Source organism: Colias eurytheme, chromosome 13 (genome assembly GCF_061535395.1).
Source record: "Colias eurytheme isolate Ceu_HAF_F1 chromosome 13, ilColEury1 Martin Lab GWU primary, whole genome shotgun sequence".
NCBI lineage: Eukaryota > Metazoa > Arthropoda > Insecta > Lepidoptera > Pieridae > Colias > Colias eurytheme.
Genome location: NC_142992.1, coordinates 7,382,607 through 7,397,193, shown reverse-complemented (window position 1 = coordinate 7,397,193; position 14,587 = coordinate 7,382,607). Strand labels below are relative to the sequence as shown.

The 14,587-nt window shown below is 31.7% G+C and overlaps 1 protein-coding gene and 1 non-coding gene across 4 annotated transcripts in view; one reads left to right on the top strand and one right to left on the bottom strand.

Moving 5' to 3' along the window:
* The first annotated feature begins 912 nt into the window (after positions 1–912).
* LOC149903492 (matrix metalloproteinase-2-like) overlaps positions 913–14,587 on the top strand; it is a 120,498-nt gene continuing 106,823 nt past the window's right edge. The window contains exons 1-2 of one of the 3 annotated variants that reach the window (XM_090108829.1): positions 913–1,226; positions 3,107–3,805. In XM_090108829.1, coding sequence (XP_089964955.1) covers positions 3,425–3,805 — 381 coding nt within the window. In that variant the 5' untranslated portion in view covers positions 913–1,226; positions 3,107–3,424. Of the gene's footprint in view, positions 1,288–3,106; positions 3,806–14,587 lie in introns of all 3 variants that reach the window. The other 2 variants (XM_090108828.1, XM_090108830.1) reach the window with 2 other exon arrangements.
* Positions 8,803–8,875, bottom strand: TRNAK-CUU (transfer RNA lysine (anticodon CUU)). Its single transcript has one exon. It is a non-coding gene; the product is annotated as a tRNA-Lys (tRNA).

The window sequence follows — 14,587 nt, the reverse complement described above, 5'->3', positions numbered from 1 at the left end:
CCCGTTCATAAACTTTGATGTCCAATACTTAAGATCGTATGTGGATAACACCAACATATCATACATAAACGCTTTAACACAATAAATCAGCTGGGAATATAAATCCTCGCAGTTTTATAGACTAAAGCTCTATTTAAACTGTGTGATGTTAACTTCTATAATCTGTGCGAAGTCTAGACAGCGCTTTGGGGATCTCTTGTAGACTCAATTTGGCTCTGGAGTAGCTTTGCAAGAAGCAGAGTACTTGAAGTTGTCAAATATTTGTATTTTGTTATACCCAAACCCCTTGCTAGGTACTTTTGAATTCAATAATAATGGACTGAAAGTAGTTGGAATAAAAACTCCACTTTATTAAATTGAATAATAATGCGATGAAGGGATGCTTGAATGGAAGCTATTTTTTTAATATGAGTGAAATATGTAAATATTTCTAGTTATCATGTATTTTTTTTTCTGTATACTCATATTCTGAATATAATTTTTAAGGGATGCGGAAGTGTTAATTTATCTTCATTAATGTAAGTTCAAAATGCAATTGTAGAGCAATAATTAAAACTCGAAATGGATAGAAACTTGATCAATGCGATTTACCTTTAGCCTAATTAAAGCCTTTCTCAATTTTGTGGTACGCTAATTGTTCACGAGAACAGTCGACTAATATCTTGCCCATAAATAAAATTAGAACATACAAAGACCATACAGAACCAGCGGGCCCTAAACAAAGGCCTAAACTGAAAGAAATTTTAATCAAACAAAATTGCTTCTTGTACGCACTTTATTGTGCGTCTACAATAATAACCCACAAAGCGCCACTCACACACGCACGTCGCGAGGCGCGTATGTGACGCACACGTAAAAGCGCATGCACTAAAGTTCACTGTAGCCCGTACCGTTCACCCGAGTCCCGAAGCCCCGAAGTTGAATTTAGTATAGAGTCGCGTGTAGCCGCGTCGACCGCGTACAGAGCGTAACGCTCATGGACACTTATTTACGAAACATATTTATGACTGAACACGGTGCCGGTGTTTTGACTGAATATTGCAGTGTATGTACGCGGATCTTCTTTACATTATTGTTTAACTAAAACTAGTCTTAATTTTCGACGATTGTTTTATTCGTAGTGTAATCTGAAAAGTTTTATAGAGCAGTGCTTTCAGTGTTGGTCGTATGTGTTGTCTCTTTCCTTTGTGTGGGATGAAAGGGAAAGGAAGCTCGCAAAGCACAGGGTGCGTTGTTTTGTTTTCGTGGTTTTCTTTGCTTCAATTTTGTAGAGCGAATTGAGAAAATGTAAGTAGAGTTTTTGATAGTATATTTAAAAGCTTTCGTAGACTGCCTTCATATATTTTTTATAATATGCATTAACATACAATGTTTATCAATAGTCACGTAAAACAGCCGGGCCGGAAGTGTACTACAATGAATTACTTCACGTTATATTATATTGTATTATTTACATAAAGTAAGTCTTAAATTGATGACACTTGATATTCACAAATATCAATAAATAGTAACTTTATCAAATCGTTACATTTGAATACAAATAAAGCATAATTTATTTACTTATTATCTTTAATATGATTTATTCGTAGATTACTCCCGGTCTTGTGGATGGTGTAATTAAATCAGTTCTGTTTATAAATAGTCGCACTTAGTCCAAGTTTGCTTTTAACTTGTGCCAAGTGAGAGCCTTCTTCGCGACTGTTTCGATTTATTTGAAATCGTTACTCATACGAGACTGAGAATAGCAAATGTAAACAATTCTAGTGTTTTTATTTGTTAGTCTACACGTTTTGTTCTATTTATCGTATAAGCTGTTTAACGAATAAACCTTCGGTGTTATTGCAAAATGGTTTAAAATATTTTTTTGATATGGGATGCGTATTCCTTTTTTCTTTTGCAATTTATTTTTAAAGCTTACCGTTCGTGTTTTTAAAACAAACCCAAAATAGGCTTTGTTTATATGGCAATACAGCTAGTTGAGTTAAAGTTTGTTTAATTATTGTTTTGATATTTTTATCTCTATCGCATTCTCTTTTATTTATTTATTTATTTATTGTAGCACGAGCACGACGATCGTAATCAGTTTATCACCTAAAGCAGTTATTAAATATTATATACCTAGTTAAAGTACATATTTAATGTCTATATAAATAATCTATAGCCAATTGTCTTCCCCTTGCTGAATAAAGTTGGTTCCCCGTTGTTAATTTTATCCCTCGCAGTATTAAAAAAAACGATGAAAGTAATCTTGGTTTATAGAATGAATGGATTTTTTATCGTTTGTAATATTTTAGCGATTCAATTAAAATTATTTAAAGAACTTTTTCATTATAAAAGTAGCCAAAAATTTGGTTAAGTTCTATCGACTATACTATATAGAGTTTTCGTCAGATACATATAGAGACTAAGAAAAAAAGGTGTAAAATATAAAATTTACTTGTAAATGTTAGTCGTGGAAGAATCATGTTTGGTGTTTCGATTAAATTGTTTTATAATGACATAAATAATATCGCGAATCTCTTAAGTAACGGACCCATAAATAACATAAAACGTTTACATCATTGTTCCTCATTATACATAAAGATTTATGTGAATTTGCTCTCCAAGTGTTATCAGTATAACATTACTTTACGAATAATATCATAAGTTGATATACGGATGTGTTTAATGTCACTCATAATTTTAAAGAAAGAATTTATTAAGCAGTGCACTCATACAATGTTGTAAACACTACAGTTTACATATTTAAAGTTCGTATTTAGGTTTGTCGATATTGTTGTTTACAGCAAATAATATAACTAAACTTGTATTATAATAGTCGTGTCGAAACCTATAGTTATATTAGACCTGTCAGTTAAATTATAGAGCGTAAGACGATTAAAAGAATTTGCTGCGACTATAGGGGTAATAATATTATATTAATGTTAGTTAAACATAGGTAAAACGATTCTAATAACTATATCAACAAAAAGGGGGCACTAAAAGGTTAAACTGTATGTGAAATAACATTGATATGTCACCAAAACTATAAAAAGACTTGCAAACTTGCAAACAAAATTTTTTTTATTTTTAAGGCAAATGAAAATAATATTATTTTTTGTTGCAGAGTATCGCTTCGATATCTTGTGCACACAAGAATATTATAAGTGCCTACAAACAAGGGCGCCGCCCACGTAGCTCGATAACGCAGCATCCCGTCCACAGAGAAATTAATCTGGAACACGGTAACAGGAAACGAGCCGATAAAGTGCTGTACTACAGCAATACGGATAAAACAGTCGGTCTTTAACACCGACGACAAAAATGCTAAGATAATAATTATTTTTTAAGGGACGAAATGGACACGACAAAACGTACACAAAAATTCGAAAGCTACATACGTACGCATTGATAAACCTAACTTGCATAAGGTATCGATTTAAAAATGACGAAATATCATTCCGACGAAATCGAAGGATCGACTGATTTAGATAGATGTAGGATACCAAATATGGTTCAATACGAAGGCAAGGAGGAGCTCGAGAAGCGATGTTCTTTAGTGTGTAGATGGTATAAAGAGAAAGACGAATACGGTAAAAGATCGATTATCACGAGGGTACGAATGGACGTATATAGTGAATCAAAGCGAGCCGCCGATTTGAAATTTAAATGTGCGCGGGGTCGCGAGTGTGTAAAGTTTAGGACAATGGGTGTGCACGTGCGAGGCTTGGCCGTGATCGGACTCGTGTTAATGTTAGTTGCGACAACCCTGGCAGCGCCGGCGAGGAGTCGCCCGGGACGGAGCACACACATTGAAAGGAACACGGTAAGTCTTACACATCATAATATAAAATGTAGATCCAATAAAACCCCAATATACAATGACTCACATTGTATATTTATCTATTAAACGGTTAAAAAACAGATATAAACGAATTATTGTAATAAAGTAACGGGAAAATATTAATTGAATTTAATATTTATTAATTAGCGCAGTGATATGTATCATTGACCTTTTATTTATGCAGAGAAATATAGTTAGTTGTTATCTGTGCCCTCAACTACGACAGTTGTGGTTTTTTAACAGGATAATTGTTTGAAAATCTTTTATTTAAAAGTAATATATAATTTGAAAAGTAATATATTTTGTATTCATTTGGCCTAAATTATTAAAATCAGGAGGAAAGAAACAGCTTTTATATAACTCTAGTAAAGCGAAATATAGTCACCTACTACGACTGAGTTATATCGTACATTCGTATGTACTTAAGTTGCATACAAAACAGTTCCCTAACATCCTGACGGCAAAGATTGTTGTCTCGTCTGGCTTCTGCCGGAAACTGGCATATATTAAGAGCTTATTGTTCGGTCCAATCCTTATCTTTTTACAACCTCTCTAGCTTGATATTAAAAGTTTATTCTCTTATATATTCCTTTTATAAACGTCTAGCCAACATTGTAGAGAATATTGAGAATTTTATACAATTTATGACAATTTTAACAGAATATATTTTAGTCTTATAACGTTGGAACTCATAGGTTGTTACTTACAATGAAAAAAAATTATATATACGTCTCTATACTTCTCTTGTATATTTGACAAAAATTCTAATAAATTATAAAAGGATTTATAATAAACTTTTCGAAGCTTTAATTAAACAAGTTTACCACGTACATTTCTCAGATTCAACCGATCACGAGTCGTTCATGCATTGACGGATTTTAGCGATTTAGGAGCTATTTACTGTAAGTGAATGGGAACAAAAAGTTGGCGTGTCGTATTAGATTACTGGCAGTGACGGACGGACCGCTTCTTAGATTAATGGGCTAAGTGACGAGTGGGAGGTCTAATACGTCGCTGGGAAGACATCCTCGACCATTTATTTCACTGTAAACTGCGAAAATCCGACAAATTTTAAACGATATAATTATGGTTTTAGGGGAGGGAAAGTAAAGACATATACCTAATAATATAATTATTATTTCACTCTCATTTGTAGGTATGTGACGTACCGAATTAGTCAATACATATTTAGGTACAAATAAAATAAGAAATAAGAGGACATTCAACAAACACACACACACATTAAAACAAATCTATTTAATGGTGGCACGTATAATATGTATGGTATTAACTAAGCAATATGAAATCTAATCATGTTTATCTCGTTTTATCTTATCTATTCGAAATAATCCTTACATTACAATTTACAAACGGTTTAGAAACAGTCGTGCCGCGAAAAGGTAAAATTTCGCAAACTTAATTAACTCTAATAGTTCTGAGCGCATTATAACGGAAACTTAAAACGTTAAAAGCATTTAAAATCTCATTTTGTATAATGTATCAGTCCGATAAATGATACGAGGGGTCGAGATAATTTAAATCATAGTTGAACCAATTTTAATTACAGTTTAAACACGCCGTGACCGCGATGGTTAGCAGCTTCCTGCGCCGACGCAATTAGGTCGAGTTTGTTTTAAAATTATGTAGTTATGTGAATGATAACTGGACCATCGCGATGTTTTACTGCAATCGTTCATTGCTGTAATTTATACAAACGCTGTTAAACCGCGAGTAGTAAATGTCGATAAAATTTTACGTGCTAACTAAATTGAGGGGACCTCCCAGTGGATCTGTGGAAATTGTAATTTGTATTTTTACGTACCAATGACCTGGGCAAGAGGATTTAAAGCAGAAGCTGCTATAAAATGTTTCAAACTCCCAATGTTGCAGAAATGTAGATAAATTTTTTTGGTATAATCTTTCAATAAATAAATTTAGTTGACTATATATAAATAAATTAAATTCTCAATCTATCAAAGATTTATTAGTAGGTTAATAGTATTGGTTGTAAACGAATCTTCTTATGTTAATGTTAATAATCTATTCAATTATGAAGAAAAAACAAATTCAATATATTATGTTAATGAGATAGGTAACTTCTCAATCTTCTAAATTGATAATAAAGTTTATAATTACACAAACGTTTTTACAACAAAGATGTAAAAACGTTTCGATATACAATGAAACAACATTTTAATACATACACAGAGGTTCATAAAATTTGCTTTAACCATCAAAAAATGAATATAAAAAAACCTTCCTCAAATTGTTCTATATTGCATTGAATTGTAGTAACCGTGAATCACCGGGTCTTCGAAATACATTTTACTTTTTATATAAAGCACGACCAAGTATTACAGGTGTGCAATCATTCTATATTTACGCTCGAAACTGGAATTTATTTGCAGCGTAGGTGTTGTTCAAGTATTGCTCTCTTTCAAGATTTCACTTTCATTGGAATCGGAATTGGAATTCTAAAATACGTGTCTGGATTCTGGAACCCTTCTGTCGAATATACTTTAACATGTTTAGAATTGCCTTTCAGATGTAGACAACGTTGTTTAAAGAAAATTTAATTTAAATAAATTATCCGCGTTTACTTCGCGCCGTTCCTTAAACTACGGTCAATGATTTGTTTGCTTTAGTTTCTTTGTAGTGGAATAATGGAGTTTCGTTTGGCACTCAACCTTTTCTTCTTTTTTTTCCAAACAATTTCTTCGCAACAATAGCATCATTTATGTTATAAACTCAACTTGAATAGACACCGGCATATCTACGTTAGTTTGTAGTTTATCTGTGCTGTATTACTGGTACAATAATTGGTTCATTACGACATAGCTGAGGAAACGTGGTAGAACGATTTGTCATAATCTAGTGCAATAATGACCAGCAGCTGCATATTTTGTATGTTTTCTAGTCTTTTGTTCACTGCTCAATTGTTTTGATAAATGCGAACAAAGCGTTCTAAATCCAGCACGTAGGTTTGTTCCTATTACATATGTTTGTTTTATACATGTATGTACATATTTTTTGGTCGGGAATACATACTAAAAATAAAAAGGAATAGAGTAGCTTTTAGTATCAATTGTACAATTGCGTACAAGGGATGAAAGGTTTAATGATACGAGCCGCCAAAATACGGAGTTCAAATTGTTTGGGCTCTTTTATGTTGATTAATTCTCAGGTTTGTGGAGTTCTATCTAATCCTTGCAAGGTTCTTTTCGTTGTAGCATATTCATATAATAAATAAGCCTTTTTCTTCCGTATAACATTCTTCACACTTGGAGTTACATATCCCGAATTAAATATATTTGAGCAATATTTACAGGAGAAAATTAAATGTCTAGTTGTAATGTTATTCCCGTAGGTACTAGAGCTGCCATTTATAATCAAAGTAATAATGCTCTAATATTGACCTTTTGAGCACTACCCAATTAATTTATAACAAGCAATAATAATTATGAATGAAGTGATTTTAATTGAAAGGACACTCTTTAAATGGAACATTAATTGAACTAGAAAGTGCTTGCTTCAACCTTCCTCTAAAGAATAAATCATTATATAGAATCAATTCTTATTCTTTAAAGATATGGACTATGGTTATGGTTTTCATTGATAAATCCTAATGCAGAACATATTGTTATTTATTATCGAATTCGGTGAAAACAATATTTACAATATGAAATTTAATTACATACATAACTGGATTATGACTTCAGATAATATTATTATTTGAACCTTATTTATTGAAAAATATATCGTGAGTTAATACGATAAAACCAAAGTTGTACGTGCAAAAAATTATTTGAAATAAATATGATTTCTAATTAAATGTGAGGCCATTTATATAAATAATACTTGACAATAAATTGTATACATATAATTGTCATGTGAGATATATAAAAAGGGTATGATCTAGATGTTAGTTTAACCTTGTTAATTGTAAAAAATAAATTTTATGGAGTCGACAGTACTCCAGAGCATATCTACAACAAATATTACGTAAGTTGCCTTATCTCTACAAGTGTGAATGGCCATACTGTTCCATTGTACGAGTAGATTATAAATTATAATTAATGGTAAAGTTAATCCGTTATTAACTCCATTTATTTATGTTCATTAATAAATTATTAACGACATTTACACAAATATTCTTATAAATTTGCTCTTTTATATAACATTTCACGTGTTGGAAGTCGAAACGAACCCTTTTTTCACTTTTATTAACATTTATCATGTTTTTGAAAAGGCAAAATCACTTTTAAATTAACATGAATTTTATTGCATAATATTCGCTAACACGCATTTATTAAAATAGAAACCATGCTCTAAATTAAAAAAATCATGAATTAAAAATATATGAAAGGCTCAGGGGCCTTAGACAAAGTAACAATTAAAAAACGATAACGAAGTTAGAAAAGGCAAAAATGTATGGGATTGACATACGCCGCGTTAGATCACGTGGTCTATCTAATGTCAATCCCATACATTTTTCCTTTTCTAACTTCGTTATCGTTTTTTAATTGTTACTTTGTCTAAGGCCCCTGATTTCTCAAAAAACTTAAAATTGTTTATAAATACTGCAATGGTGGTCCAATCATAATATAATATATGGATTTGTTTGTGTTATGATAAAAATGTAATATACGTAATTACTTATTACGTCGCATAGTGCAATCAATACTTAATATTAATTTAAATCTTACTACATCAAATAGAAATATTTAAAACTAGCGGTCCGCCCCGGCTTCGCCCGTGGTACATATTTACGTTTTCTCTACATAAAAACCATCCTCGTACTTCAAGAAATATAATAAAAAAAGAATTATCGAAATCGGTTCAGCCGTTCTCGAGTTATGCGCTTACCAACACATTTTGCGATTCATTTTTATATATAAGAGATAAGAAGATAAACTGTATTAAAGTATTTTTCTTCATGTAAAATGTAAATTAAATGTGTAGGTATAAAAAACTGATTTCGCCCAACGTGGGGCTCGAACCCACGACCCTGAGATTAAGAGTCTCATGCTCTACCGACTGAGCTAGCCGGGCCATAGAAATAATGTTGAAAATAAGCCAATATATTTTATTTCACTTTTACAAAATATATTTTACCTTCCATTTTATTTATTTGTATGCCCATTTCGATAATAAATCTTTTTTCATTTTAACTCGTTCGTGGAATAAAATTTTTGTACAGTAATGACGTTGACAAAAAATAATAAAACATTGCAAAAATGTTATTCGTGCTACAGTAGGTACTGGGTCATCGTCATTGACCCAAATTCAAATCATTATTACAACTATCCGAGAGCTCTCTGTGCGTACAACCCACTATTCTTTTTGTCATTTTTATATTTAACAAACACAAAATACATTCGTATTTCGTATTTATAGCAATTAAATGTCAGGTTAATTAAAGGCTAGATTTATTTGAGAGTTAAACATAATTCTTTTCATTGTTATTTCCATTCAAAAATAAAATCTAATCTGTAAACATTTCTCGCGATATTTTCAAATAAAAATAGAGTCGTGTAACGGTGTAAGAATGTCTTCAGAGGTCACCTGCATTAATTTTATAAATACATTCATATACCGCGTACCGATAAGCTAAATAAAAGAAAATACAAAATTGTGCCCTCACCATCTCCTACACTACACAGTATGAAGTTTAAACAGGCTGAACGTTAATAACTAGAATTTGCATTTCCAAATTGGCGCGAGTCGAGTGTGCATTAATTTGTACCTGGAGCGTCAGTCATTAAGAGACGAGTGACGCACAAGTGGCTTTGGACGTGTTTCAATCATTTAAGTTATTGTTCGTGTAGCCATGAGTTTGCCACAGGGAATAAACTGCACAATTGGATCATTCGCACAGGACCATTTTGAATATGCAATTGCTAAGTTAGTTCGCGGCGGGTTCGAAAGTACGTTTTTCAACGCTCAGTGCACAATTTTCGCGATAACTAGTATGTAAAAGTGCTTTTTGTACTTTTTATCTTGTGACATCATATTATATGCTCACCTTTTATCAGAAATGCAATGATCGTCATGGTAATAAATATTTCATTGAAATTTCACTAATTCTAAATATTGCAGAGTTTCTGTATGCTTCTTATCTTCTTTCTGTTTAATTCCATATTACAACAAATACTTAATAAGTATTCATAGGTGGTGGTGCAGTTGAAACTAAACAGTTCCACGAAAAGACGTTCATATTTTTCATCGAATTTCAGTGACCTAAAATTTGTTGTTATTAATGATTGTTTGTCAAGTGCAGATTGCAGACGTTGATAACGAACGTTGTTCCTTGAAATTTACTCATTATACTTACATATGTAGGAACAAATATTAACTTGTTATATTAAAGTCTGTGTAATTAACTCATTTAATTGGATTAACATTTCGTTTATATCTTTTCTGTATTCAGTATAGAATATAACACATATATGTATTAAGTATCATATTTAAGAATAGGTTTAATCTATTTAGTTACGTGTTTTTGAATCTCCTGCTTTTCGGACAAGTGCACTATGCGTTTCATCATCGTATTATTATAAATATACAGGGAAGTAAATCATAATAATTCCTGCTAATATATTTATAGTGTCCGATGCAATTCAAGTCGTCTTCAGACCGGAAACCGTATGGTGGTTAAATATAACACAGACAGTTCAGCATAAAAGCATATTGTGTATGCGTTGATTAGTTCCATCTACTTTTTGTTTTCTTTAAAACGTCTACAATTGTCGCAAGGTTTTTATAATGATTCGCATAGTGAATAGTAACATGCTTTTTTATATTCTTAGTTTCTAAATTGAATCTTTTTTACGCCACGTCCATTGTTCTTTTGCAATACATCATTATACTTAAGGACGCTGTCACAAATCTGCGTTACTCAAATTTAGGTATCTAACGACGTAACTTTGTTCGCGGCAATATCACGCTCACGTAAACATAGCGCATTCCATTTTATAGACCATCTTCATACTTGATATTATTTTTAATTTTTGATAATATGTATTTTTATTGAAATTGATTCCAGAAGATTACTAGGAACTTTAAAAATTCATTTTGTTACTTTTATTAGTAGGTACGATCCTAATAAGTATGTTAGTATATTCAAACAACTTAAAAAAGTGTGACTATTTTACATCATTATTTCATTGAATAATAATCTATGAATTGTATACAATATCAAAGCTTTTTAAGAAATGTAGAATTATTATCATACATATGATGTTACCGGCACTGTATTAAATCCGGCATTGTATACAATTCTTAGTAAATGTATGTTATTCCGAAAAATAGTCGGAATGAAATAAATTATAGGTATTCGTCACATAACACATTACCTAGGATACTCTTAAATCTGAACTTTTCCTACGTAGCAAACACATTTGCAAGTGTGGGTGGTTTTTGGGGTATCTATTAACCAATATGAGGTCAAAACTAAAATCCAAGATGGCGCCGACGAAAATTTTACATCTTTTCGTCATGGGTGTCATTTTCAAGGTTTTGGAGTAGCTCTTAACAAATATGAGGTCAAAACTAAAATCCAAGATGGCGCCGACGAAAATTTGACTTTTTTCGTGATGGGTGTCATTTTCATGGTTTTTGGGGTAGCTATTAACGAATATGAGGTTAAAACCAAAATCCAAGATGGCGCCGACGAAAATTTGACTTTTTTCGTGATGGGTGTCATTTTCATGGTTTTTGGGGTAGCTATTAACGAATATGAGGTTAAAACCAAAATCCAAGATGGCGCCGACGAAAATTTGACATCTTTTCGTCATAGGTGTAATTTTCTTAATAATAAAGAAGTAAACTAAAATAAAATAACAAAGATGTTAACGTTTTTGTTATTCTATTTAAGCATGCTGTTTCTTTTTCCGTACAAAAAAACTAAGAGATATTGCAAAAAAATTGATCATCCATCCAATTTAAGACCGCGCCAACCGATGCTTAACCTCGATATTTTTATTTTTTGCTATTGGTAGCGGTAAAGGAAATAACCTCATCTCTCAAAATTTTAACTGTTTACCTATCACGTTTCATGAGATACCTGGTGACAGATAAAAACACGAAATCTTAGTAATGAGGTCCTGTCATTTTACATTTACAAATTTATATTTATTCTATGCTAATACTTATATTATGAAGCTGAAGTATCTATTTTAAAAAAATAATTTTCAGTTTGTATTAGTAAGTAGGTACAATAAAACAAACAAAACATTTTCTAATTATGTAATTTCCGATATTATTAATAATTACAATAAATCTTGGCTCCACAGTGAGCTATGAGAATATGGGGTGGGTTCAGTATTTTAGATGAAAGTAAGTAAAATAAAAATTAAATCATAAAAATCTATCATTTTTATATAAGAAATTATGCAAAAATACACCAACAGTTGTACTGCTATTGAACTTTTGCTTAATTTTTGTCAGTCAACGGTCTATTGCATTTATGTGAGTTATGGTCCCTTAAATCCATTGATCTCGAGTATCGAGGGTCCACAAGTTCTGGTAGTAAACAGGTATTGTAGAATTTAACTAAATGTCCTTGCATATTTTCGAAGAGAATAAAATAATAAAGAGTGTGTGTGCCGAGATAACGTGTCAGAAGTGAAACTTCTTTGGCGAGATTCATAGATACCAAAATCGCCGCCTTACTCCATAACGTGACGGTATTATAATGACGCGACCTTGAAATTTTACTCTCAACGCGTCTAAAGAAGTTTCACTTCAAAAGGCTATTCTTGCTCTTAAGACTATTTCTGCTCGAAAAATATGTAAACGGTTGTAAAAAAAATATATCAAATTATCGATGGTAACATTGGGTATTTGTTAGTAGCTGTCTCAAAAAACTTATAAATGACACCCATGACGAAAAGATGTCAAATATTCACCGGCGCCATCTTGGATTTTAGTTCTGACCTCATATTGCGTAATATCCACCCCAAAAACCATGAAAATGACACCCATCACGGAAAGATGTAAAATTTTCGTCGGCGCCATCTTGGATTTTAGTTTTGACCTCATATTGGTTAATATCCACCCCAAAAACCATGAAAATGACACCCATCACGGAAAGATGTAAAATTTTCGTCGGCGCCATCTTGGATTTCATTTTTGACCTCATATTGGTTAATAGCTACCCCAAAAACCATGAAAATGACACCCATGACGATAAGATGGCAAATTTTCGTCGGCGCCATTTTGGATTTAAGTTTTGTCAAATTGCTTTACCCCACCAATCCGTTCAACAACCCATAAAAAAAGAGGATCTCAGTCAACATAATTTTCAAAACATAATTTTAAATTACAAATAATTGGAATATGAAACTTATACAGTTTACTCTTATAAAGTATCAAATATTTCAAATCACGAAAACGACAGTATACGCACAATAATCTTTTTCTAATTCGTTTTTATTTTTGGGACGAGGAGCGATACACCCGTCCTTCCAAGAGCGCTTCTGAGCGCGGTCTGACGACCCGCGAGAGCAAAATGTATGAAGAAATCGACAAGTATTTTTAATTTAGCTTATAATTGAAATAAAATTTTGATTTAGATACAAAAAAATTATCACAATCTATAAAGGACTATATATCCCTCAATAATTTATAGGTAAGAAGATAGATTAGGCTTTTAATTTTCTTAAAAGTGTACCGGTTTAGACCCCATTTTTTTGCATTTTATGCCATCATTGTGCTGGGAAAATCGTATTTCAGCGACAATTTTGTATGACGTCGTACAATTTTTATTAGATGATCGTAGAACTGAATATATTATCTTTAAATTAAGATATTACTTTGTTCTCACGTGTAAGTGCTTTGAGTTAAAATTGTACCGTAAAATAGCGGTTTTTGTTAAAAATCTGTTATAGCACCCTTAAGTAGGTACATACTTAATATTATTAAACAGTTTATGGAAAAGTTATTTCTACATTTTAAATTAAATAATTAAATTTCTTATTCAACATATTAAATTAAAAACATTATTATGTCACTAATGACATAATTGGCCGAGCCCATTGTGTCGCCAATAAGAAGCGAAAGTGTAAAAATACACTAAAAAGCTGCGCCAAAATTGTTGTCTGGATCGAAATCGAGACTTGAATTCGTAATGATAATACAAAGTAAAACACAATAAAATAATTTAGTTCAATTCGTAACAAATTATTGTATGTATAATTAATAATATTTTATATTCATATCACGTTTAGTGAGGGCACGTGCGGGCCGGACGGAATTCGGAACGACGTTCCGGTGACTCAGGCAAATATCCTGTCTAATAAATTTCTTTATAACACAAACAATAGATTTGAAGATGAAGAATATGCTAAGCTAAAAATGCTTTTATGAGTAACTCGTGCATTCTAAGAAATGCAGTGCCGTTGTTACTGATTTAGGAAGTAGTTAAAATTACCGAAGATTTTTGTCTCGATAATTCATCGTAATGCCTATTTTACTGTCTTTGTTTTTAAAAAGAACATAAGCGACTTCTGATTTAAATCAAATGCAATATCATAAAGGTAAAACTCTTTAGATTATCTTTAAATAACTTGAGTAGAGTCATTAAAATTGCGAACAAATGGCTTAAAGTCGTAGTTAGACTTATTTCATTTAACGACTATTCGCAACAATTTTGGCTTAAAAATACATAAAACAAGTCGTGCATTTATGACGCATTTATGGCTGAATAAAGTAATTTAAAAGTTCAAGCACTTTTATTAGGGCTAATAAAAGTGAGAACAAATT